We start from the raw sequence: 27,243 nt of genomic DNA on the forward strand, positions 1-27,243 counted from the left end.
TAGATCGCCAACTCACACAGTAGTATTGTACTGGTCGTGGCTGCTTGTTGTGTGTCAGCCTGAGTGCATGCTTCTCCAGTGCATGCAGTAGAGGGTAGCACGGGTCCAAAAAATGGGATCCGAGCCGAAATGGAACCGAGGAGATTTGGACCGAGCCGAGCCGGCCCCGAGAAAAATACAGATTGTTTAGCCCCGGCCCGAAATGGATCCGATTGTGGTTGGATCCGGTCCGAACCGGAGCCAAGTTAAATTGGACCCAGAGCCGAATTAAATTGGCCCCGACCCTAAAAATGGACCCGGGGAAAACGGACCCGATCTGGCAGGGTCTTTGTCCGATGCTATATTATGCTTATTTTTCAATATTACTTAATTGAGACTAGCAGACGCTAGACAGAGCGGCGCTGAGCGCACCTCGCCCGCCTCTCGAATAGCGGAGAGTTGTGCATTATGCAGACAATCTTGAACTCAGTCCCTAGCTCAACAATCACCGTGACATGACATCACACAACAAACACAAATCTGTCCAGTTGATAACGGTCCATCTTCAAGTTACTGTCCTGGCTGGTGGCTACAACGACCTTACTTTCATCTTGCCAAATAAAACCACCTGCGTTCTCTCTCGCTGCACTCGTCTTCAATCTTGTTAATGTTAAACAATTCAATCTCATGCCTATCACTAAGCGAGAACAGAACAGACAGAGTCTGTTCTGATTTGATTTTGAGTGTACATTACATTAAATAAAAGCTGTAGACACGACAGTCTATGCTATATTATAGGCTATAACCAGTGTAGCTAAAAAGCAAACTATGCAATGTATATGCCTACGTATTACATAGGCTACGTAATGAACCAGATCGGGACAGAAATATAGCCTATAGGCTAACATACATTATAGATACAGTATATAACTTTAAAGAAAAACACAAAGTTGCAATAAACAGTTTTATTAGCCATCAACGGCAGCAGCACTGCAGTGAATGTATTTGTTGGCTTATTTATGAAGGTTTACTTTTAACAAATGTTGCTTCTTTCCCTTCCAGTTTCCACACAGTCACACATATTTAACCCATATTAAACGTAGGGTAAACGTAGGCCAACAAAAGCGGCAGCAATTCTTTCTTTTTTTTTTTTACTTTTAAAACCTTTTTTAACGAATGATGGTCACTGGTTTCCTTTAGTTTACAAAATTCCAACACATTTCAACTTGGCATAATAGGCCTTATAATTAACTAAACAGTTATTTGGCATAATAGGCCTTATAACATTTAATTAGAGGCCTAAATGAAAGGGTCAAACTGACTCTGACACATCGCCTAAAGGCCTACTATAAGTGTAGCTATTTGGCATAGGCCTATAGGCCTGAAATGCTCACAACTCAAGACTGATATAAAATGGATATAAAAAACGAAAATAGGTCTACTTTGAACAATAAAAATAAAATAACATTTGTACTGTGACAAATTTCAATTCGGGTAGAAAATAAATTAAGAAACAAAAGGTGTTTTACTTTAAGTTCAAATAAAATGACAAACGAATACAAAATAAATTACAAAGGATAAATAAACTAACATTTGTCCCGTGACACATTTATATTGAGGTAGAAAATAAATTAATACAAAATAAATAACAAAGGATAAATAAACTATAACATGTGTACCGTATCCGTTCTATTGTGGTAGAACATAAATTAAATTAAGAAACGAACGTTTGTTTTAGTTCAAATAAAATAAAAACAAAACAAATAAAAAATAAATGTATAGCCTATAATACAGAGGACGAGAATCTTCCGTGTCTCGGACTCCCTTTGGCAAGACAAACAGGTCAGGTTCACTGCTCCATGGCCGGCCGGTAACATGGCATGATCTAATAAGAAAAAGCAGCAATAATAAATACCAATAATAATAATAATAACAACAGCATAAGGTTAGCTAACAGGCCTAATACAGGAGGTTAATATAACAAATAGTATATACATTGATAAATCGTTCTCACCTTATTAGAAGTTGCTGTTTAAGAACATCAAAGAGTTGACACTTGCTGTACTGAGGGACGTCCGTCTCTCCTCCAGGGCCCGACCAGATACGCTGAACGCAGCCTCGCAGCTGACACTTGAAGCTGGAACACATAGGATCTTCTGTGCAAGTCTGGCCAGTATTGGAAAGTGTTTCCCGTTGTTTTTCCAGAAATCTAAGATGCCTATATCACCATCAGCCGTCGATTTGTAACTCAAGTACAAGTCCACCTCATCCACCCGCTCAGCCGCCGCGTCCTCGACATCCTCCCATTGGCTAAAGGGCAACGCTGCCGGTGGGTCGCCCGCGCCGCCGCCGGACTCTGTATCTGGCGTGTCAGCTGGTTCTTCTCGGACACGGACGTCAGGTGCCACAGGTGGAAACCTCGCCACCTCATCCCGCGCACGTTGCTAGATCTCGTCCCTTTCCTCTCTGGTGAACATCCTGAGTTGTTTAAACTTTGGCGACAGCATCGCACCTAACTTTGCGTGATCGCTCAGAACGATGCGAGCCTGGAGAAGGGGTTTGCACCTGTTTTTCAGGATCTCCAGTGGCTTTGGGTCTGCTGGTGTAATCTCACAGTGGGCAAGGAGACTCGTTTTCCACAGAGCCAGCAGGTTTATCGTTGGGTAATTGGATCCACTGAGCTCTTTAGTTGCCTTTTTAAAAGGAGTCAGAAAATCGACCAACATCTTGAGCGTATCCTTGGTGATGCGACTCATTCTATGCATTTCCCCCCTGTCCAGGAGAATGCGTTGGACATCATCAAAGCACTTTAGTACGGATTCTAACATTTCAAGCTTTGTGTTCCATCGAGTCTCACACTCCTGTTTAAGGGACTGTGGGAGCTGCAGCTGTAATCCGGAATGCTTGAAAAAGGTGGTTAGTGCTTTGCACTGGGTCAGACACGCTCTCACTTCTTCCAAGTCGCCTTCCTCCTCATCATCATCATCATCGCTGTCGTCTTTCTTCTTGAAAGTGTGCTTCAGCACTGTATTGAGCACATGTGCATTGCAGCTCAAGTGCGTCCACAGAGCTAGTGCAGCCTGCACGTTCGCCGCCTGGTCACTGACAAACACAAGGGAATATATCTCCTCCCGAGACAGGCCAAAATCAGACAGCTGCCTGATGAGCTCACTCTTGATATTAACCGCCGTCTTCTTTTCGTGCGGGAAGGCACAGGTACATATCACTCTGCTCTGGTACTGCCACGATGAGTCAATAAAGTGGAGGGTGATGCAGGTGTAAGTCACCTTCCTATAATCATCGGTCCACATGTCTGTGCCGGCGCCGCATGACGTGGCCGTAGCAATGAATATCTTGACCTCGCGAAGTAGTTCTTCCTTCATTCCACTACATTTCTCATGTGTCTGACGAGAGATGGTAAACGCAGATGGTAGCACGTCGGCAGCGAGGCTGTGTCCATACACTGCTCCCGTATCCAACAAGCACTGTGCAAAGTCTTGGAACGCGGGTGTTGAAAACATACGATAGGGCCTCAAATCTTTAGCACAGACTTTGATACAGTTGTCCAGAATTACCTTCCTGCGTTTAGCTGGGACTACACTGTGAACAAATGCAGTCATGTTACTTTGGCTTTGTGCACTCTCAGTAGCTGGTTTCTTTTTGCACGATACCTCCCGGTGTTTCTTCAGAGAAGAGGTTCCAGTCTTCGCTCCATCATAGGACAGAATAGTGTCACATTTCGTACATTTAGCTGCACCAACGTGTTTGCCCTCGCCGTCAACAATCAATACAAAACTCTCCCACACTTCCGACTTTCCTTTTGCCTTTTGCTCGGTGTATTCTTTCGCTAGATATTTTCGTTTTACTTCGTTCAAGGAGGCTGCCATGTTGCTTTCTCTTATAGACTGGTGGTTGCTTCCTGCATGCGTTGCGTGTGGCTGTGTGACAATCTGACAGACACACCCCCCAGTTGAGACTGGATGCGCCGTGAATATAAAACAGACATTATGAATTACAACGCACGCATATGTCTCTACTCTCTTAAAAAAACAAAAAAAAAAATATATATATGTATATAATAGTCTATATATATTAAAGCTCGGGTCCTCTCGCTTTTTTTTCGGGATCCGAGATTTTTGAATGTCCGAACGGACCCGAGGCAATTAGACCCTACCCGACCCTAACCCGAGGGACAAGGGAATATTTTGGACCCAAAACGGCTCGGGTCTCGGTTCGGGTCTCGGGTTATCGGGTCCTGGAGGATCCATGCTACGCTCTAGCATGCAGCACTCTCCTCACAGGGCGCAGACGACTCCTGGCTGCCCAACACAAACGCAGTTGCGTTCTCGTCGACCGTTTCGATTTTCACATGCATCATTGCAGCGTCGCTACTACCGCTCTGTATATTTTGGTCCATATTGTTTGTGTTGTTTATTTATTGTCAGTTAATGCATTAAGGACAAAAAAAAGTTTTCTCTCAGTCTGAGCTCTGGTTAAAATTGTTCTCTTGAAAATAACAATAAAAACCAATCGTCATTTCTATTCAGCGCCATACTTGGAGTTAAAAGGCCGGCGTCTGTGCAGCTGGCCGCGGATTGTTGTTCATATTTCATGCAGTGTAGTGGTCATGGAGGGAAATGGCTGCGTTCTCTCTGCCGTGCAGTCAGACGTGCAGCCAGTGTTGCATGCGCAAACGCGCCAATGCGCAACTCTCCGTGATGATGACGTCAGTCGACAAGTGCTGAACTGTGTTGCTTTCAGTCTATGGTTGCTTTAGAACAGTGTTTCTCAAACTTTCAAATTTCAAGGTTTCCCCTTAACTCTGACAGTGTACAAATGCATTGGTTCCATTAGAAGCCTGTCAGAGTTACAGACTTGTATGAGTCCACAGAGTCCTATACTTTGGGAACCACTAGAACAGGAGTTCAACAGATTTTGACCCAGGGACCACCATCCTGACTATGAGCAAAATGGGGACCACCACTATATTGTATCGTGGGTCCATCATAGATCCACCTGACACAATAGTGTCAGTTTTCAAAGCATTTTATTACCAGTAAATGTATTTTTTTGTTCATAAAGCCACATGCATCAACTAATAGCCTACCATTATTACCAAAGTATTTTTGGAGCGGTGAAAGCGCTCCCAATGAACAGGTATGTCTGTGGGTATGTCTCTGGGTGGCTGGGTGGGTGGCTGGCTGGCCGTGTCCGTAGTCTGGCAATACCTTGAGTGGCCACACACAAAACACTAGTTAAAGGAGGGGCGCTGTTTTGTGCAGGCCAGGCACACTCACCACTCACTCACAGGCACAGTTTACACTCACTCACTCACTCACTCACATAGGGTACAGCTGCTCAAATTCACCGCTCCACTTCGAACGGAGGTTTGATTTTTTACCTGGAGGACAGCCCATGTCCTCTGTCAAATTATTATGCATGCACACAAGAAAGAGTAGCAAATAAAAGTAATTAGTAAAAGTAAAAGTAGGCACATTTTTACAACTTGATGACATCACACATTGTACTTTACAATACAAACCCCCAAATCAATCCTCCAGTTCTAGGCAACACAGAAGAGGGGGAACTTTTTATTTATTTCCACACAACTCCTCTAAGGTATATTAATAACATAGGTCAATATTGAAAATGGGTGGTCTTCCCCTTTAAACGCTTGTAGATCCACTTTTTTAGTTTTTCTTCTTTTTTTTGTTTGGGGCCAAAAAGAAACAATATTCGCCTAAAATGATATCCCTAAAATAGGGATGCCACATTGAAAGCAGTCTGGCTAACCATCATCAAATAAAAGGGAATGCCCACTCTGTTTGTTCCTCTTCAGAGTCTGTCTCAAGAGATTACATTGAAAGTTGTTAATAAATTAATGGTACAATATGCAAAAAAATATTTATATTTGAGGTTAAATGTGAACACTATAGGAGGTGGCAATTGCCAACACCTGATGCTCCAAATGACGCCCCTGATTCAATGTGTCACATCAGGCTTATGGGTAATTTTATTTAATAACAGGTTAAACATTGCAGCAACCCAAAAAAGGAATATTAATACAAAACACAATATATTTTATTTACATTTTACAGCAGCAGAACAAAGACACAAAAGGCCAAAGGTTTGTACCATTGTGGTCCATTAAACATTTTGGTTATATAAAAATGTTCTCCTCAAAACTGAAAATGTTGTAAATTAGCTCGGCTCTTCATAATTTCCCCCAGAGAGCAACACAAGAACACTGATAAACATGTCCATAATGTAAGTTACAGTAAAAGATAGGGTGGGGTGGCATCCAATTTTTCAAACCATTAATAAAAAGTGTCCAAATTGCCCTTCACTGTTTAAAAATGAATGTTGCTGGACATGGCTGTTTCACTGAAAGTGACAGTCAGAGGCTGCTACACTACACAGTCTACCACCAGAAGGTGGCTGCATTCGTCTGTGAGAATGTCAAATTGAACTTTAACAGTTATTGTTCATTAGGATCCCCTGCAGCTGATGCTATGGCAATGCTATATGGCATAAAACACTTTTTATGGACAAAAAAGCTTTCTGTGGACATAGCTCCTAAATCAAAGTCTTTTATAACTTTAGCACTGGGCCACAGGTGTGTGCTGCTGGATTTAGTAGGATATAATCTTTGAAGGGTCCTCGACGCTTGTGTTGCACAGGAGTAAAATACCTAGGGGGTGGAATCCTCCACAGTGCATCTGGTTTGGCCTAGCATCTATTCTATACAAGCTAACACAACTGTCCCTTGATCGAGGGAGGTTGGGAGGATGATTTTTGTCATTGCACATACTGTACTAGGGTCTGGGGAGTTTCCTGTCAGGCAACATATAACAGGAGGTGCAAGGCAAAGGCACTACGTCCTCCTGGTGGAGGCTCTCACTGGCAGGTTAGGTAGTAGCAGTGCTACTATATATATATATATATATATATATATATATATATATATATATATATATATATATATACTGTATAGCAGTGGTAGCACAGAAATATGTGGGGAGGAATGAATTGGCATACTGACTAAAGAGAAAAAAGGTCTACAAAATAATACTATATACCTACAGTACATCCAGTAAGGATGTAGTGAGCTAAAACATAGGAAAGTGCAAGGTTGGCTTTTGGGTGATTTATAATCTATTTTACATTACATTCATCGTGACCTGATGAAGGCACAACTGTGAACTTGTTCATCCAAGACAAGTTAGATAACAAATGTTTCTGTGCGGCACGTGACTCCTCAGTTTAACTGGGTACAGCTCCCATGAAGCCAGCCTGGTCACTGAGTGTTGTCCTGCTGGATGCGGAATACTTTCGTAAACTCACTTTCAAATAACTCCGTCAGACTATTGCCCAAACTCCGGAACTCTGCATTATCCTGCAAACCGTAAAACAACTTCATTAATGTTACCGAATACTTGCACACATTTCTCATTGAAGCACTCCTGGAGTTAGAAGAGAGAAGGATAATGTAATTAACAATTAACCAACACATGAGTTGATGTTAGCATGGCACTGTCGCTTACCCTGTTGAATGTGGCACAGTTGGTGAAGATGAGCACGACGTCACACACAAACTGACTAACAGTCTGGTAGCAGTTTTGCTGGAGTTTCTCTGCTACCTTGTCCAGCCACATAGGAAACTTAACCACAGTTGTGTAGTCTTTCACCTGGTGGTGACAGAAAGAGACAGGTGATGCTCTCATTGCGAAGTCAGCACAATGTTCTGTCATTTTATCCCCACCAGCATTAGGGTTCTAAGGATGAAAGCTTTGGTCGATCCAACACTTTGGTCCCAAAATAAATGGTCATCCTTCAGGATTATGACCATTGAAATGTCTCATCTATGTCCATCAGCAAGGAACATGGACTTCTCTGTCAGCCCCTATATGTCCACAGAGGCCTGTGCATGTCCTCAAGCCCATGCATGTAACATATGTTTATATATCTGTAAACTAAAGGCTAGTCACCCCGTCCATCCCAAATGAATACAAAGCTTCCCTAGGAGAATGAGAGACTTACATGGATAGTTGGATCCGTAGCAAAGAGTTTATCTGTGTCTTCCCTGTACAGAGTGAGGAGCAGATACTGACATTCCTGCAAGAGTGACAACGGAGTTATGGGTAAGTGGATGGGCAGATAGTGTCTATGAAGGATGGAACATGCTTTAGGTAGACTAATTAGGGTGACACAGACAGAGAGGAGGCATTGTAAAGCACATAAAATAGATCGGACACAGACAGTAATACTGTATATACAATGTTGTTGATAGGGCAGGCAGACAGATATGATGCATGACATGGTTGATAGGCAGATACAGTAGAAAAATCTTCGGTGGCTCAGGGAAAGCTTCTGCCCAGCCCACCACCACAGAGACTATTGATTTGAACATTCCAGGTAGGGAGAGTGATCTGTCGCTACAGTTGCGCTTCCTACAGGTTGGTTAAGGCACCTGTTCAGCCGGGAGAAGAACTAGATTGGATAGTGTGTTCTGTCTCCACTGTGTTACGCTCTCCCAGAGTTTCCCCACGCCAAACAATACAAGATGGCAGTAGCAGGGACTATACACATTAAACAGTTTACATCATATGTATTGGAGGAGACGCATCATCCTTGACACCTTCCCACATAAGCAACTGTGGGGTTAGCGATGAAAGGGATTACACTTGTGGGGACAATGGAGAATTGCCGAACATAACGACTAAATTATGGAAAATATAGAAAAGTGCAGACAGAGACAGAATATACTCACCAGCACATGACTGGATATTTGACTTGACAGGACTGTTTCACGAGTGGTTTGGTCAAGATATTCATACTGATTCCACACACAGAATGTACAAAACCACTCATTACCGTCCCTGAAAAAAACAGACACACGCACAGTTGAAAAAAAAAAAAAAAAAAAACACCACTGTGTTCACACCAGCGTTCCCTCTGAGGTGCGCACAAGCTCAATCTCAGACTCATTCCAATTCCTTTTTTGTTTCATCATACAGCGGAAAGGAAGAATAGCCATGATGCGGAACATGTCAAAATATGAGTGTGTACTGTGGCTATTTTTGTAATAAAGTGCTTAATTGAGAGTGACAACATTATGCTGTAAATTTACTTCACCTCAACATCTCATCCTCCACGTTAGGAAGGTGACATCTCTGGTGGAAAGTGCGAGGACAGCCATCACACACCACCCTCTCCTGCTCTTCCTGTGTATCACTCCTGCAGATGAAGCACTCATCATCGTTCTCCTGATCTTCCTGCCAGGGCACAGAAGAGGGATATTTCATCTTAGCAGCATGAACACTGTGTTAGTGGAGCTTTTGTGATTTAGCTATTTTAGACCAGACACCTATTAGCCTACAGCCAGCTTGCGTGATTCTATATTGCAAGGATTAGGGCTCAAGTCAGATTGAGCTTAGAATTGCTTGTAAAGTTTGATTCTGTTTTCAGCCCATGGTTAGTATTGAAAGACAGGGGTTCTGTATTTCAGCATGTCTTCTGTCGACTGCAAAACATTAGCGATACGTTCCTCTGAGCAGCCCACTGCATTTCTTCTCCAGAATCATGATACAGAAAACTCATGAAAACATTATCAAAATCTAGACATCTAACGGTGTTGTGGTGTTTTGAAAACATTTCGAACTCATATTGTGTAAATCATATTGTGTGCAAATCTGACACACTGAAAACATGACATCTCTTCTGATGCAGCAAAATCAAAAGCAAAAACAATATAAACAACTTACCAGGTCTTTGGCTTCTGGCCTGCACAGACTGCATTTACACAGCACTGAGTGGATACGCAAGACTTTGGTCTGAAACACAAAAGAATAACATTACAGCTTGACTTCACCTCTCTGTAAATTCTCCCTACCTTTAACACACCCACGCATGCTCGCACATGCACGCACGCACGCACGCACGCACGCACACAAGCACGCACACACGGACACGCACACGCACGCACGCACGCACGCACGCACGCGCACACACACACACACACACACACACACACACACACACACACACACACACAAAGACCCAGGTAAGCATAGTTACACACCCATTCACAAACACACCTCTCCTATTAGGACACCGAGTGGTTTCCCCTCCCATCGGATCTCTTTCTTCCAGGGAGCGTCTGGCTGCTCCAGTGCCTCGCGCACAAACTCCACTGGACTAAACCACTGCTTCTCTGTACGGATACTCTTCCCACAAGTCCCTGATAGGGAACAGGAGCAGGGTGGACATGTCAATGAGCTTATTGTTCATCAGTAATTCATTAGCTTTGACTTTGACCTCACACAAACAAACACACCTGATGCAAATCGATGTTTGTATAATGTGCCACTTAGGGATCCACATGTAACATTGAAGACGCTCTTGTCACCAGTGTCATGGTGGCTGCAACCTGGTTCCCCATCATCATTTTGCTCTTGGTCTCCTTCACCTGCAGGTAGACAGATGTACTGCTTAGGAGAACGAGAAAACAAAACTTCACCACAACATTTACCATTGCAGGTGGCCCGGAAGAGTAATAAGACCTATAAAAACATGTACAGTAGGAGGTATGTTTTTCCCCCCTTCTCTTTAATGACATTATTATGACCATTAATATTATTATTAACAGCAGCAACAGTGGCAATGCCTGCATCTGCCTGGTCTTCTTTCTCCTCATCATCTTGATCATCCTCAAGTCCACTGTCTGACACTGAACTTGACACTGAAATAGTAGAAATACTTAGCCCATCAGACATAGAGCTAACCAGCATTCATCGTACATTACGCAGAAAAATACCCAGTATACATTCAATGCTATTGTGATAGGGATGAAGGGAAGGTGTGTTATTGTTCATTTTTTTGTATTATTTCTTTAACTACAATGATGTTTTCTTTTTGTTTCTTTTATTTAAACACATTGTATTTCCGTTATAGTATTCTGTTGTAATAATAGTCCTTCCCCCCCTAATCATTTCTCTTTTTCTGAATGGACTGCCTGGGTAGGATAACGAGCGAATATGTCGCAGCCGATGCACTGTGGGGGGACGTCACGGCTGGCCAATTAGCTGGCGGCTGGGCGGAGCGCAGGACTGTGAAATGGGACACTGTTGGCTCAGTTGAGCGAGCCGGGGGAACAGCACAGACGTGTTGAGTGGAGTAGCTTTGCTACACTGAGAGACATTGTGTGAGCCTTATGATTACAGCGAACGGAGAGACTGGCACGCCGGTGAGAGAGGCGAACCGACTGCCTGGCCCGCTGTGAGGGAACGGAGAGACGATTGCCTGGCCGCCGTGAGAGAAAGACGAGTACCTGACCCGCCGGTGAGAGAGGCGGAGAGAGACGGTCCTACGTGTGTCGCACGTCTGCAACACTCACCGGGAAGCAGCCGCTTCCCGGGTGTGTAAGTAACTTTCCATCGCGACACATGAAGTTAAGCACCGTACTCCTAGGACGATCAATGCTGCACCTGTTGAACGTATAAGCTGGCGGCCTCCCCTTTGTGTGTTACAGAACCGAGGAGGGTGTATGCTGCCGAATAACTGCTGAGCTGTGTGGCCACCCCCTGGCTATATTATTTCGTGAACGAACGATACTAATAGAGTGCGACCCACGAGCTGCACCGCACTTTATTAGTGGATCAAGGAACCTTTTAATAACATTTTAACTATTAATAAATGATCTGTATTGTTTTAGTTGAGTGGCGCCTTTTAGGTTTTTCTTTTGTATTTGTTTTTATGGCATTTTTAGAGACCCCGCGTGTATAGGCACAATAAACTATTTTGTACTTTTGTACCCCCCTGAAACAAACGTGTGGTGTCAGTCTCTCAGGGTGTTCGTGCCCACTTATTGCTCTCCCAGCCTGGTATAAATACGAACCTGTGTCTAGCCTAGTGGTGTTAAACCTTTAATGGTTTGTTGGTTAAAATCCAACTGGCGTTGTCCGGCAACAAAGGTTCCCCTTTTTCATTTGGGTCTATATGAGTAATCATACAACAGTAAAATATATATATTCCTTTAATGGTAAATGGTTAATAGTATTGTATTATTATAATACCGTTGTTTTTGAACGTAACAGTAAGACTGGCCCCTCTTACACTATGATAACAAAGGCATAGCTGAGATAGCTGCAAGTTGCATTTCTGGAGCAGGAGTGGAGTGTAACGTTGCTGTGTGCATCTGTAAATAGTACAGATATAATGCTTCCCCCCTACAAATTCAGCCCATTGTGTTCATTGGAGTAAGCTGTACCCCGGGAACCTTACTGAAGCCCATTTAAACCAATAAAACCTTTTGTTATGTTATATTTTATAATATAACATAATATATACTTTAATGACCGACCCCCACACCCCTCTCCTCAGCACCATCTGTATAGGCCTACTGTTGGCTGCCAGTAGGCTGGCTGCTACTTGCTAATTTTTAGTAGGCCTACAAGTCGCAGTCCTGCTCTGGTGGTCCCAAGAGCATCATGCATGCTGAGCAGTGCTGAGAATTTATGTCAGTGGCGCTGCTACTGATGCGGCGGCCCATCTCTAATGAAAATAGATTGGACATCCATCCAAATTAAATTGACAAAGACGAAAACTAAGGAGATTTTCTACTATTTAACTATTTTTACATTGCTGTACTGATACTTTTACAATAAGTAAAACATTTGAGTAGGCTACTTTCTGTCTGAGTGCCATGACATGGGCCATTGTCACACACGCACACACACACACACACACACACACACACACACACACACACACACACACACACACACACACACACACACACAGCCAGGGTCAGAGAATGGCGATACTTTTGTGCTTTTACTCAACTACATTTCTGAAAGAGCACATAGTGTTAGTGGGGCAACCAGAGTGGGGACATGAACACAGCGGCGCGTGTGCTTTAGCACGCACACACACGCACGCACGCACGCACGCACAACTAATTACAAGCCAGTGGTCAGCTTCTTTTCTTTTTCATCCGCTTGGAAAAATGAGGTTTTAATAGAAAATCGTTTGAATTGTGGATTAGGCATTTTGTCACAGCCCTATAGAGACAAAAAATAAAAATAAAAACATGCACGCATGCATTCAAGCCAGCAAACAGACCTGTAGGCTATTCACTTAGATATACAGTAGAAGGGGGCGAATGGCGTGCTTTTACTCAACTACATTGCAAAGCGCAGATCACACGCACGCACAACTAATTACAAGCCACGGAGTCACGGACTGCACGTAGCGCACGCGCGCGCGCACACACACTTGACACACACACACACACACACACACACACAAACACACACACACACACGCGGCCGTTGTAGGGTGGTAGCGAATAGCATTACTTTTGTGCTTACTCGAGTACATTTTAGAGAGCAGATACGACCGTAGGGTGGTAGCGAATAGCATTACTTTTGTACTTTTTACTCAAGTAGGTGTAGACCTACATTTTAGAGAGCAGATAGTGGGACAGTGGGGATGCACACAGAGACAGCAGTAGCGCGTGTGCCTTTTTTACAGAAAGAAATTGCCAGTACCTTTTTGTGCTGTAGTTGGGCTTATGGTCGTCATTGTCACTGGAGAAAAAAATACGTGTTGATGCTCTTCTTGTTGTGGGACTCAGCTGTACTTTGAGTCTGTGCTGTGGAAGTGTAGCGGGATCCTAGCCAGTGGCGACTGGCGTCAGTTCAGAAAAAGCTAAGGTATGGCAACATGACTGGTGCGCGCTTGAGCAATAGAGAGAGAGAGAGACAGTGAGAGAGAGCGAGAGAGAGAGAGACGCTTACAGGAAAGTGAAACTGAGAGAGAGAGAGAGAGAGAGAGAGAGAGACGCTTACAGGAAAGTGAAAACTGAGCGAGAGAGAGAGAGAGAGAGAGAGAGAGAGCGAGAGAGAGAGAGAGAGAGAGACGCTTACAGCAGGGTACCCACACTTCTTTGACTGGAGAGCTACTTTAAAAATGACCAACTCAACATGATCTACCCACCCCAAAGAAATTTACCTGGGGGGGCTTTGGAATAGTAGCGGCACTGGCGTTACATTTAAGACAAACGCACTTGAAATGGGAAATGGAAGTGATACAAACGCACCTGACATGGAAAATGGAAGTGATACAAACGCACCTGACATGGAAAATAGAAGTGATACAAAGCACTTGATGGGTATTTTTTTATATCCCATGTAAATAAGACAAGAATAAATCCAGTTTGGACTGGTATAGACTTGAACTTGAACTAATGGTTTACTAATATTTAATTAAAACTTTTCGATAGGAGAGTCAAAGAACTGTATTTCCAAAGGTATTTAAATCAGAACATAATACTATATGAACAACATAAGTAAAAACATTTCAATCACTTTTCAAAGTAGACCCTGCTAGAAAAACCAGCACAGACCAGCACAATTTTCATGCTGGTCTGTGCTGGTCTATGCTGGTTTATGCTGGTTCATGCTGGTCTGTGCTGGTGCTGGTCTGTGCTGGTCCCATGCTGGCCCACCAGCACAGACCAGCACCAGCACCAGCACAGACCAGCATGAACCAGCATAAACCAGCATAGACCAGCACAGACCAGTACAGACCAGCACAAGCACAAACCAGCACATGTTGTGTTTTACTGCTGGTCTGTGCTGGTGCTGGTGCTGGTCCAGCATAGACCAGCACCAGCACCAGCACAGACCAGCATGAACCAGCATAAACCAGCATAGACCAGCACAGACCAGTACAGACCAGCACCAGCACAAACCAGCACATGTTGTGTTTTACTGCTGGTCTGTGCTGGTGCTGGTGCTGGTCCAGCATAGACCAGCACCAGCACCAGCACAGACCAGCATGAACCAGCATAAACCAGCATAGACCAGCACAGACCAGCACCAGCACAAACCAGCACATGTTGTGTTTTACTGCTGGTCTGTGCTGGTGCTGGTCTGTGCTGGTGCTGGTCTGTGCTGGTCTAAGCTGGTCATATACAAATAGGGACAAACACCCATTTTAACTAACAGGTTCCAGTGGCGCCGAGGATAAGTGCAGGACTGAACTGCCAGAGGTAGTAAGTTTGAATCCCACTCACAATGTCAAAAATAATGTCACAATCTAATATGGTCAAATACCCATGGAGCAGAGCATCAGAACAGGATTCAAGCACCAGAGCAAAGAGCAAATTAAACCAGCAAAGACCTGGTCCACTTCTCAGGGGGGTCCCCCGGGGGTCCCTGACCACACCAGTAGACCAGCAGTAAAACACAACATGCGCTGGTTTGTGCTGGTGCTGGTCTGTTCTGGTTTAGATGGTGGGACCAGCACAGACCAGCACCAGCACCAGCACAGACCAGCAGTAAAACACAACATGTGCGGGTTTGTGCTGGTGCTGGTGCTGGTCTTACTGCTGGTCTTGTGCTGGTTTTTCTAGCAGGGGAGCTAAAAGACAAATGACTGTATTTCTAATATATCTTAATTATTATTACCCTTATTATTATTACTAGAAGCTGGGCCGCCCGAAGGGCGGCCCAGCGTCTAGTCGGCGACCTGGCCAACTCGGAACAATGTAAATAGGGAATGAATGCCCCGCCCTTTAATGCAAACCCCATTATACCTGTTTTCATAGGACCCGTTTTGACCATTTGTCTGCCTGTGTCCATTTTTGCCCATATATGGAGATATCTGTATCTGTCTGTCGGTGTCCATTTTATGTCCATATATGGAGATCACTGCAGTTATAGTTCTGGGTCCATTTTATGCCCATATATGCCCATATATGGAGATATCTGTCTATCTGCATCCATTTTATGCCCATATATGGAGATCTCTGTATCTGTCTGTCTGTGTCCCTTTTATGCCCGTATATGGAGATCTTTGTGATTCTGCATCCATTGTATGCCCATATATGCCATATATGGAGATATCTGTTTATCTGCGTCCATTTTATGCCCATATATGAGATTTCTGTCGCTTTTTCAAACAATCGTGGGTCGGGTCGGGTTGAGGCCGAGCACTGCACTACCTGCTGCGGTGGGGAACGCACGTGCCGAATTTGAAATAGGGAATGAATGCCCCACCCTTTAATGCAAACCCCATGAATGCCCCACCCTTTAATGCAAACCCCAATATACCTGTTGTCATAGGACCCGTTTTGACCATCTGTTTGTCTTTGTCCACTTATGCCCATATATGAAGATCTCTGCACACACAGTACCGGTTGCGGAAAACTCTGATGTCAGACTTTATGCCCATATCTGGAGAACGCGCGTGCCGGTGGGAAGAAGGGTTCTCGAGATACGCGGATTACATACATACATACACATTCACAGAGATTTTGTGTTGACTCATGTGGCGTACGTGATGTCAGAGCCTTTTATGAAGTGATGTCACAATGACTCAGCGCTTGCGCCGATTTCCTCCGGAACAGCCTGATGTCAACAATCAGCTCCGCATAAGGAGATTCCGAACGTTTCGCGCCGGTTTCGGAAAACCGCGAGTCGGGTCGGGTCGAGGCCTGGCACTGCACTCCGCGCGGCGGCGGGGAACGAGCGTGCCGAATCTGAAGCCGGTGGGACGAACGGTTCTCGAGATACGCGGATTACAAACAAACAGACAGAGATTTGTCGCATTTATAGATAGATTATTACCCTTATAAAAAGATTTTTTACAAAGGGTCAATGTGTTCAAGGTTGATTGAAATTCCCCATGCCATACAAGACGAAACACATCAACATGTTCCCAGGTTATTATTACCCAGTAAACACTAGCCGTCATTTAGACCAATGGTTATGGTTAGCCCTCATTTGAACTGTCTATCGTCAGTCTGTCTATAGACCGATTGTAGCTGATTACAATTAATCCATTATTCCATACTTGTTGATTAAAAAAACAGCTTTAATATCCACACCTGGTTTTCAAATATTGGACTAAAGTAATTTTAAGAGCCAATTTCACTATATAGTCTAGTTTAGTTGTAGCCGCCATCTGAACGCTTCCATTTAAACGATATATCACCGTTTAGGACAAACATGTGTTAGACCATCTTTTTTTTTAATACATTTTTATCAAGTTGTTCATTATCGGATGCTAACAGTATCTCCCGGTTCTACCTTAATAGTTGATTGCATCCACTGAGCAGTTTTCTGGCCATTGCACATCTTATAGCCGTCTAAGACGTGCTGGGCAATACCTTTGAAAAATTCTAAAAGTGTCATTTGAACGCGTTTTAACCCCCAAATTGCTTAGTGGGTACAATTTGGGGCCGATTATAGTCCAAACAAGACCAACTTGACTTTATCTTATTTGTTTACTTTAACGTTTACTTTAACATAATTTCTATTAAAGACAAAAGCATTCAAAATGTAACTAGACAGCATCCGAAGATCAGCCGTTTGGAGGTCCGAGGTTACCTTAGGTAATGAGTGGTTGTCCCTGCAGTTGGAGGGGACATTGAGGGAGATGTCAAACCGGAACCCTCAAGTGACAGATGCCAAAATGAGGGGTTTTGTGATTTTTGTTTATTATTTCACTTTATATTAGACATGTTATGGTCTACCTGCACAGCCTTTGTGATCTAGGCCTACTGGTGGATCACGATCTACCTTTTGGGCACCCCTGGCTTACAGGAAAGTGAAACTTTACAACAAGTAGGTCAGGAGTGGCTTATTGTCGGTATCAGCCGGTAACACGCGGGAGTCTGTCCCCGTTACAATGCGCTAGACCCCTGGGAGATGGACTGCTGACAGTGCTGAGGTGGAGCGCCACACCTACCATCAGCTCCCAGTACTTGCCGCACGACTTGCCAAGCCGTGCTACTCATACGCTGAGTTGTCCTTGTGGTACAAAGGCGAGAGCTCTACCGACTGAGCTACCCGGACACTAAACAACGACGTGGAACAGTACAGCAGGACTTTCAATACTCTCCCCTCCCAGTACTTTTCCGTTACTTCCAGTCATGTTGCCATACCTTAGCAACAGGCATGATACATTTATTTTAAGAAGAAGTAGCTCTTAAAGATAGATAAAAGGTTAAACATGGCAGAAACCCAAAAAAGGAATATTAATAAAAAACACATGAATATATTTTATTTACATTTTACAGCAGCAGAACAGACACAAAAGGCCAAAGGTTTGTACCATTGTGCTCCATTAAACATTCTACACATAAAGAAACATACAGACAACAGTAAAAATACAAAATATACAGTTAAAAACTATTCATGATAGATAACAGATAGAAAATCTTTAGTTGGTGTAATATTTATAAAAACACAAAGTCCTTGAATAAATGAAAACATACTCGGCCAATAGAAACATGATTATTCTAATTAAGAAATAACAAAAAAGTAACAAAAAAGAACATGGCAAAAGACTACTTACTGCAACATAATCTCAATCAGCTGTCACAATTTACACAGCTTAGTTTAAATAATAGATATATAGATAATTAGAACTGATTCTGGTTATATTAAAAAAATCTCCTCAAAACTGAAAATGTTGTAAATTAGCTCTGTTCTTCATAATTCCCCCTAGAGAGCAACACAAGAACACTGATAAACATGTCCATAATGTAAGTTACAGTAAAAGATAGGGTGGGGTGGCATCCAATTTTTATTTATTATTAAAAAGTGTCCAAATTGACCTTCACTGTTTAAAAATGAATGTGGCTGGATATGGCTGTTTCACTGAAATGCAGTCAGAGGCTGCTACACTACACAGTCTACCACCAGAAGGTGGCTGCATTCCATTCGTCTGTGAGAATGTCAAATTGAACTTTAACAGTTATTGTTCATTAGGATCCCCTGCAGCTGATGCTATGGCAATGCTATATGGCATAAAATACTTTTTATGGACAAAAAAGCTTTCTGTGGACACAGATCCTGAATCAAAGTCTTTTATAACTTTAGCGCTGGGCCACAGGTGTGTGCTGCTGGATTTAGTAGGATATAATCTTTGAAGGGTCCTCGACGCTCGTGTTGCGCAGGAGTAAGTACCTAGGGGGTGGAATCCTCCACAGTGCATCTGGTTTGGCCAAGCATCTATTCTATACAAGCTAACACAATTGGCCCTTGATCGAGGGAGGTTGGGAGGATGATTTTTGTCATTGCACATACTGTACTAGGGTCTGGGGAGTTTCCTGTCAGGCAACGTTTAACAGGAGGTGCAAGGCAAAGGCACTACGTCCTCTCTCACTGGCAGGTTAGGTAGTATAGGTATATATACTGTATAGCAGTGGTGGTAGCACAGAAATATGTGGGGAGCAATGAATTGGCATACTGACTAAAGAGAGAAAAAAGGTCTACAAAATAATACTATATACCTACAGTACATCCAGTAAGGATGTAGTGAGCTGAAACATCGGAAAGTGCAAGGTTGGCTTTTGGGTGATTTATAATCTATTTTACATTACATTCATCATGACCTGATGAAGGCACAACTGTGAACTTGTTCATCCAAGACAAGTTAGATAACAAATGTTTCTGTACGGCACGTGCCTCCTCAGTTTAACTGGGTACAGCTCCCATGAAGCCAGCCTGGTCACTGAGTGTTGTCCTGTTGGATGCGGAATACTTTCGTAAACTCACTTTCAAATAACTCCGTCAGACTATTGCCCAAACTCCGGAACTCTGCATTATCCTGCAAAACCATAAAACAACTGCATTAATGTTACCGAATACTTGCACACATTTCTCATTGAAGCACTCCTGGAGTTAGAAGAGAGAAGGATAATGTAATTAACAATTAACCAACACATGAGTTGATGTTAGCATGGCACTGTCGCTTACCCTGTTGAATGTGGCACAGTTGGTGAAGATGAGCATGACGTCACACACAAACTGACTAACAGTCTGGTAGCGGTTTTGCTGGAGTTTCTCTGCTACCTTGTCCAGCCACATAGGAAACTTAACCACAGTTGTGTAGTCTTTCACCTGGTGGTGACAGAAAGAGACAGGTGATGCTCTCATTGCGAAGTCAGCACAATGTTCTGTCATTGTTATCCCCAACAGCATTAGGGTTCTAAGGATGAAAGCTTTGGTCGATCCAACACTTTGGTCCCAAAATAAATGGTCATCCTTCAGAGACTATATTATATGACCATTTAGAAATTAGGATTATGACCATGGAAATGTCTCATCTATGTCCATCAGCAAGGAACATGGACTTCTCTGTCAGCCCCTATATGTCCACAGAGGAAGCCCATGCATGTAACATATGTTTATTTACCTATAAACTAAAGGCTAGTCACCCCGTCCATCCCAAATGAATATATAATAAAACAAAGCTTCCCTAGGAGAATGAGAGACTTACATGGATAGTTGGATCCATAGCAAAGAGTTTATCTGTGTCTTCCCTGTACAGAGTGAGGAGCAGATACTGACATTCCTGCAAGAGAGACAACAGAGTTATGGGTAAGTGGATGGGCAGATAGTGTCTATGAAGGATGGAACGTGCTTTAGGTAGACTAATTAGGGTGACAGACAGAGAGGAGGCATTGTAAAGCACATAAAATAGATCGGACACAGACAGAAATACTGTATATACAATGTTGTTGATAGGGCAGGCAGACAGATATGATGCATGACATGGTTGATAGGCAGATACAGTAGAAAAATCAGACAGGCAGAGGTTCGGGTGGCTCAGGGAAAGCTCCTGCCCAGCCCACCACCACAGAGACTATTGATTTGAACACTACAGGCAGGGAGAGTGATCTGTCGCTACAGTTGCACTTCCTACAGGTTGTTTAAGGCACCTGTTCAGCCGGGAGAAGAACTAGATTGGATAGTGTGTTCTGTGCCCTGTGTTACGCTCTCCCAGAGTTTCCCCACGCCAAACAATACAAGATAGCAGTAGCATTGACTATACACATTAAACAGTTTACATCATATGTATTGGAGGAGACGCATGCTCAACCTTGACACCTTCCCACATAAGTAACTGTGGGGTTAGCGATGAAAGGGATTACACTTGTGGGGACAATGGAGAATTGCAGAACATAACGACTACATTGTGGAAAATATAGAAAAGTCCAGACAGAGACAGAATATACTCACCAGCACATGACTGGATATTTGACTTGACAGGACTGTTTCATGAGTGGTTTGGTCAAGATATTCATACTGATTCCACACACAGAATGTACAAAACCACTCATTACCGTCGCTGAAAAAAACAGACACACGCAAAGTTGAAAAAAACAAACAAGAAAACACCACTGTTTCACACCAACGTTCCCTCTGAGGTGCGCACATGCTCAATCTCAGACTCATTCCAATTCCTTTTTTGTTCTTTTAACCACTTAAACCCTATATACTTTCATCATACAGCGGAAAGGAAGAATAGCTGTGATGCGGAACATGTCAAAATATGAGTGTGTACTGTGGCTATTTTTGTAATAAAGTGCTTAATTGAGAGTGACAACATTGTGCTGTAAATTTACTTCACCTCAACATCTCATCCTCCACGTTAGGAAGGTGACATCTCTGGTGGAAAGTGCGAGGACAGCCAATGCCATCACACACCACCCTCTCCTGCTCTTCCTGTGTATCACTCCTGCAGATGAAGCACTCATCATCGTTCTCCTGATCTTCCTGCCAGGGCACAGAAGAGGGATCGTTTCATCTTAGCAGCATGAACACTGTGTTAGTGGAGTTTTTGTGATTTAGCTATTTTAGACCAGACACCTATTAGCCTACAGCCAGCTTGCGTGCTTCTATATTGCAAGGATTAGGGCTCAAGTCAGATTGAGATTAGAATTGCTTGTAAAGTTTGATTCTGTTTTCAGCCCATGGTTAGTATTGAAAGACAGGGGTTCTGTATTTCAGCATGTCTTCTGTCGACTGCAAAACATTAGCGATACGTTCCTCTGTGCTGGCCACTGCATTTCTACTCCAGAATCATGAAAATATTATCAAAATCTAGACATCTAACAGTGTTGCGGTGTTTTGAAAACATTTCGAACTCATATTGTGTAAATCATATTGTGTGCAAATCTGACACACTGAAAACATGACATCTCTATCTCTTCTGATGCAGCAAAATCAAAAGCAAAAATGATATAAACAACTTACCAGGTCTTTGGCGTCTGGCTTGCACAGACTGCATTTACACAGCACCGAGTGGATACGCAAGACTTTGGTCTGAAACAGACAAAAAAATAACATTCCATCTTGACTTTACGTCTCTGTAAATTTTCCCTACCTTTGACAAACGCACACACGCATGCTCGCACACACACACACACACACACACACACACACACACACACACACACACACACACACACACAAAGAACCAGGTAAGCACAGTTACAACAACCACACCCATTCACAAACACACCTCTCCTATTAGGACACTGAGTGGTTTCCCCTCCCATCGGATCTCTTTCTTCCAGGGAGCGTCTGGCTGCTCCAGTGCCTCGCGCACAAACTCCACTGGACTAAACCACTGCTTCTCTGTACGGATACTCTTCCCACAAGTCCCTGATAGGGAACAGGAGCAGGGTGGACATGTCAATGAGCTTATTGTGCATCAGTAATTCATATAATACCGCCCTTCCGTCTGTAAACAGTTACTTATTACCGCGATAACTAAAAATCCATATCGCCCCCAGCCCTACTTATAGCTGCCACTAAGCAACTCCACTGGTGCAGTTGATTATAATACATTATAATCCACAATTTCATATATGATTATATTTTCTTCACAGTACTCTGCCTCTCTCCCTCACACAAACAAACACACACCTGATGCAAATCGATGTTTGTATAATGTGCCACTTATGGCTCCACATGTAACATTGAAGACTCTCTTGTCACCAGTGTCATGATGGCTGCAACCTGGTTCCTCATCATCACTTTGCTCTTGGTCTCCTTCACCTGCAGGTAGACAGATTTACTGCATAGGAGAACTTAATCACGAGAAAACAAAACTTCACCACAACATTTACCATTGCAGGTGGCCCGGGAGAGTATTAAGACCTATAAAAACATGTAGGAGGTATGTTTTTCCCCCCTTCTCTTAAATGACATTATTATGATCATTAATATTATTATTAACAGCAGCAACAGTGGCAGTCTGTGATGCAGTACCTGCATCTGCCTGGTCCTCTTTCTCCTCATCATCTTGATCTCCCTCATCCTCAAGTCCACTGTCTGACACTGAACTTGACACTGAAATAGTAGAAATACGTTGCCCATCACACGACATAGAGCTAACCAGCAGCCATCCTACATTAAGCAGGAAAATCCCCACTATACACTCAATTCTATGATAACAAAGGCATAGCAGCTGCAAGTTGCATTTCTGGAGCAGGAGTGGAGTATAACGCTGCTGTGTGCATGTGTAAATAGTACAGATATAATGCTTCCCTCCTACAAATTCAGCCCATTGTGTTCATTGGAGTAAGCTGTACCCCGGGAACTTTACTGAAGCCTATTTAAACCAAAACAATGTTTTGTTTTGTTATGTTATATGTTGTTATATAAGATAATATATACTTTAATGACCGACCCCCACACCCTTCTCCTTACTCTGACACAGTAATCATAGTATGCCTCACCAAACTCATCAGGGAAAGACTTAACAAACCTGTGTCTGAATCTTCCGGAAACAGTGACATCTTGGTCTAGCAATGGAAAGAAAGAAAGAAAGAAAAAAGTACAGAATAAGGGGCAGGGTCAACATAACACAAGGGATACAACACAGAGAAAATGTGTTTGCAAACAATCTATCAGCAGCAATAGTTTTGTATACCTTTGTTCTCGTTCTTTTGTAGCCTGGACATGTCAAGTGTCCATCCTAACACAGGTTTCAGAATAAAAAACAAACAAAATGTTTTTGTGAGAAGTACGTTAAAATGGCTGAGGTGAGAATATGACTATCATTTGTCATTTAACCTATAATATAATTATGTTCATTCCAAACCTGTAGGAGTTTGCTCAAGGGGGTGTTCTGGCATCGGATGCTAGACTTCCAGTTCCTGTGGGCCTTCTTCCCACCAAACTCCTCAAAGCCATTGGGAGTAAACCACTGGTTCTGCACCACAATGCACTTTTCGCCTAGGTAAAAAAACAGCAGAAACAGACAATAATATTGTAACTGATTTCTATTAGGTGGTCTTAACCTCTTAACCCTATATACTTTATTGTATGTCAAACAGAGGCGTCAATTGGGTATGACAAGCTATGGCAGCTGCCATACCTTGGCTACGGGGGAAATAATAAAATGTACTGTAATCGTGCCTGTTGCTAAGGTATGGCAACATGACTGGTGTCTTGCACGCGCGCGAGGGCGCGCGTGCAAGACACCAGTCATGTTGCCATACCTTAGCTTTTTCTGAACTGACGCCGCTGATGTCAAATAGCAAAAATAGCTGATCTTGTCGTCAAATGTGAGATATTCCTTTTCTGAAGATCCTGTACAGTATATGGATGGTACTCATCATCAAACATTCACAATTGCTCATCCTCTTATCTTTGTTGAATTTGAGAATGTGTCAGACCTTGGGATTCTGAACATCTAGTATTGTTAAGTGTATAGAAGGAAACAGTCATACCGTAATATGAATAATTATTATCAAATATTCAACACCATTGCTTACCTTTAGCTAGCTTGGCTCTGTTCAGCGTCCCCTCTTTGTCCCCACAGATGACTGGGATCTGGACCTTATAGAGTTCCCAAGTCCAGATGTCCTTCTTATCTCCCTTCTTCAGAGGTGAACCTGAACAACGAACACAAGAGTGGCTTTTACATTATTTTGCCCTGGAACTGGACCCAGGCGTACACTTGATATTAAAGGGGTATTTCACTTTAAAACGTAACATCTACTCGGAAAGGGCAGCATCAGTCACCAGAAATAAGGATGTGTGTACCTAACATGGTTAAAAAGTTAAGTTACAATGGGTTTATATTGGAAAGGGGCTTGTCTGATGAAATTAATATGAAATATCTAGTAATAAAGCTACTTAAAAACTCTCCAGGGTGCACACAAAAGCCTCAAAAGTGTTTTAAAGTGAAAACATTCAAGTTTAGGTTATTTTTTGTAGAATAACACAGACAGGACATCAGTCAAAATATTTCAGTGTACTGTACATTAGATAAAAATCAGTACACACAGTGCAAAACATTCTACATTAAGGTTCACAAATGCACAATGATGAATGTGTTACAGTGTAATAATACAGTACATCATCCTATAATGGTATTATAGATTGATTTCTCAGAGGGGCAACCATAACTGCGGTGTCAAGCGGCACCTATGTGCGCCGACACCGCAACTACACGGCAGCGCTCTGGAAAAAGGTCTATAACAGTGAGAGTGTTATAGTGTAATAATACAGTAGTACCTGTACATCCTATAATGGTATTATAGCAGACAGTGTGTTAGAGTGTAATGGGCGAAGGAGTGTATTTACTATAGGTTGGCTTCCTCTTCTTCCTCTGTCCCCGGGTGGATGACGAGGATGTTCCTGGCTGTTCCTCCTCACCAGGTATACTTCCAGTTCTCTGCCTCTTCCTCTGCTTTTTCCCTCGTTTCCTTTCACTTCCCTCCTCCTCCTCCTCCTCCTCCTCCTCCTCCTCCTCCTCCTCTTCCTCCTTTCCACTTTCCGGCGCCTCCTTCTTCTCTTTTTTACCCACCTTCTCCGGTAGTTTGCGAAACTGGAAGGAGCCTGTGTACAGACGAGGAGATGATGAAGCAAACATCATCATGTAGGTCTATCATTATTATCATCATCATCATCAGTTTTCATAATCATCAAGTGTAGACTGAACTGACCATCCATGAGGCTGTTCCGTAGCATTAGTAGTTTCGGGTAGTGGCTGAGGATGCTATCCTTAAATACACATTCCCAGAACTGTCGGATGTGCTTTGGTCCCTGTTGCTCCAGCCAGTCCAGCTCGTCATAGAGGCCAGTTTTCATGTTATCTTTCTTCATACGTATCAGCTTCTGCACACAGGAGGAGAGTAGTATTGTAAATAATTATGATGCATCATATAATATGAGATGAATTATGTATTATTTATTTTACTTGTCATGAACCAATCTAGGAACCTATTTGGTAAACGTTGCTTGTAAATTATAGGTAGTTGCAGGATGCAGGTTTTATTACCGTTAAAATACCATTGCATTAAATTAAAATGTATTAAATACCATAAATACCATTTACTTTTGCATTGTGTTTTCACACTGACTGTTTTTTTTTCTTATTTTCTTTCTTTTTTCTGCATAGTAGCCTACTGTGTTCTATCTGTCTGTCATTCAATATACGAGTTAAAAAATGAACTCAATGTAAATAAGCCATGTGCTTTCCTGAGCATATCCTTTTAGTTGACCTTGTACCAGTGAACTGTACTGTCATGAAACTGTACCTAATGCAAACTTGTAATACATTCTTCAATCAATGAATCAATGAATCAAACAAACAAACAAACAAACAAACAAACAAACAAACAAACCAGTTTAGCTCTCTAGCTTGACATTTTTATGTCAATCTAGGGAGTAGGGACCCCCATAATACCAGATTTATGTTGCTAAAATGTTTAAAATGTGTAGCTGTTGTCCCAAGCAGATATAAGCTCAAGTCGTTGAGTCTCTGCTGCACATTATTGTCCTACACCAGTCGACTCGAATGCGCAGACGCTGCAGACTTTGTTTTAGCCTATTATTATTTGCATGGCGGGAGTACATTGACCAGGAGACGGAAGAAGACGTACGGTACAGTATGAACTTAACTACAACTGGATTCAACATCTCACCTTAAATTTGTCTTCTCGAATCAGGTCGTGATCCCTGAGCTGCGTGATGAATGTGTGTGGTTTCTCCATGATAGATATCTCTGTCTTGTTGCGGTGCAAAAACTCCACGAGTTTTTCCTCCTCGAGAAAATCCAGCGGGTCCATTTGGACTGGAGCCGCGGTACGGCGGTACTTATTGTTTACAATGACAACTTTAAGCTTTAATGTTCTTATAATAGACTACGCGAATAAGAGGCGACGAATATAAATCTGGATCCCGGATTTAAAAACATAAATCAAGGTTTGCATCCCGCCTGCACTCAAAATACTTTCACTTCCCACTTCTTCTTCCGGCTTTTGGTGACGTCTCGAAAGTGGATTGGATTCTCCACCCACTATCTACAGTAGGCCGACAACAACAGATCAGAGTGGTGTAATTACACCATTACAATAGGCCTAATATTACTACTACACTCAGCTGGAACAGATCTTCAAGCTAACAACATATTACTGTTACCTTCAAGTTTCCACACACATCATCA

The 27,243-nt window shown here is 42.8% G+C and overlaps 1 protein-coding gene across 1 annotated transcript; it reads right to left on the minus strand.

Annotated features, from left to right (window-relative positions):
- Nucleotides 1–7,268: 7,268 nt before the first annotated feature.
- On the minus strand, nt 7,269–27,041 carry LOC308282834 (uncharacterized protein). The gene is made up of 24 exons (XM_080723220.1): nt 26,723–27,041; nt 25,742–25,913; nt 25,542–25,634; nt 25,380–25,499; nt 24,566–24,685; nt 23,890–24,023; nt 23,719–23,763; nt 23,554–23,590; nt 23,055–23,135; nt 22,710–22,841; nt 22,303–22,445; nt 22,035–22,103; nt 21,409–21,554; nt 21,018–21,126; nt 20,275–20,349; nt 19,752–19,895; nt 19,551–19,602; nt 10,077–10,219; nt 9,744–9,812; nt 9,115–9,254; nt 8,750–8,858; nt 8,020–8,094; nt 7,524–7,667; nt 7,269–7,375 (listed from the first exon to the last, which is right to left on the minus strand). Exons 1-24 carry the CDS (start codon nt 26,864–26,866, stop codon nt 7,277–7,279), a joined length of 2,595 nt encoding a protein of 864 aa, XP_080579346.1. The 5' UTR covers nt 26,867–27,041; the 3' UTR covers nt 7,269–7,276.
- Between the last annotated feature and the right edge of the window lie 202 nt (nt 27,042–27,243).

The sequence above is a fragment of the Nannobrachium achirus genome (genome assembly GCF_963921795.1).
Source record: "Nannobrachium achirus genome assembly, chromosome: 4".
NCBI classification, from domain to species: Eukaryota; Metazoa; Chordata; class Actinopteri; order Myctophiformes; family Myctophidae; genus Nannobrachium; species Nannobrachium achirus.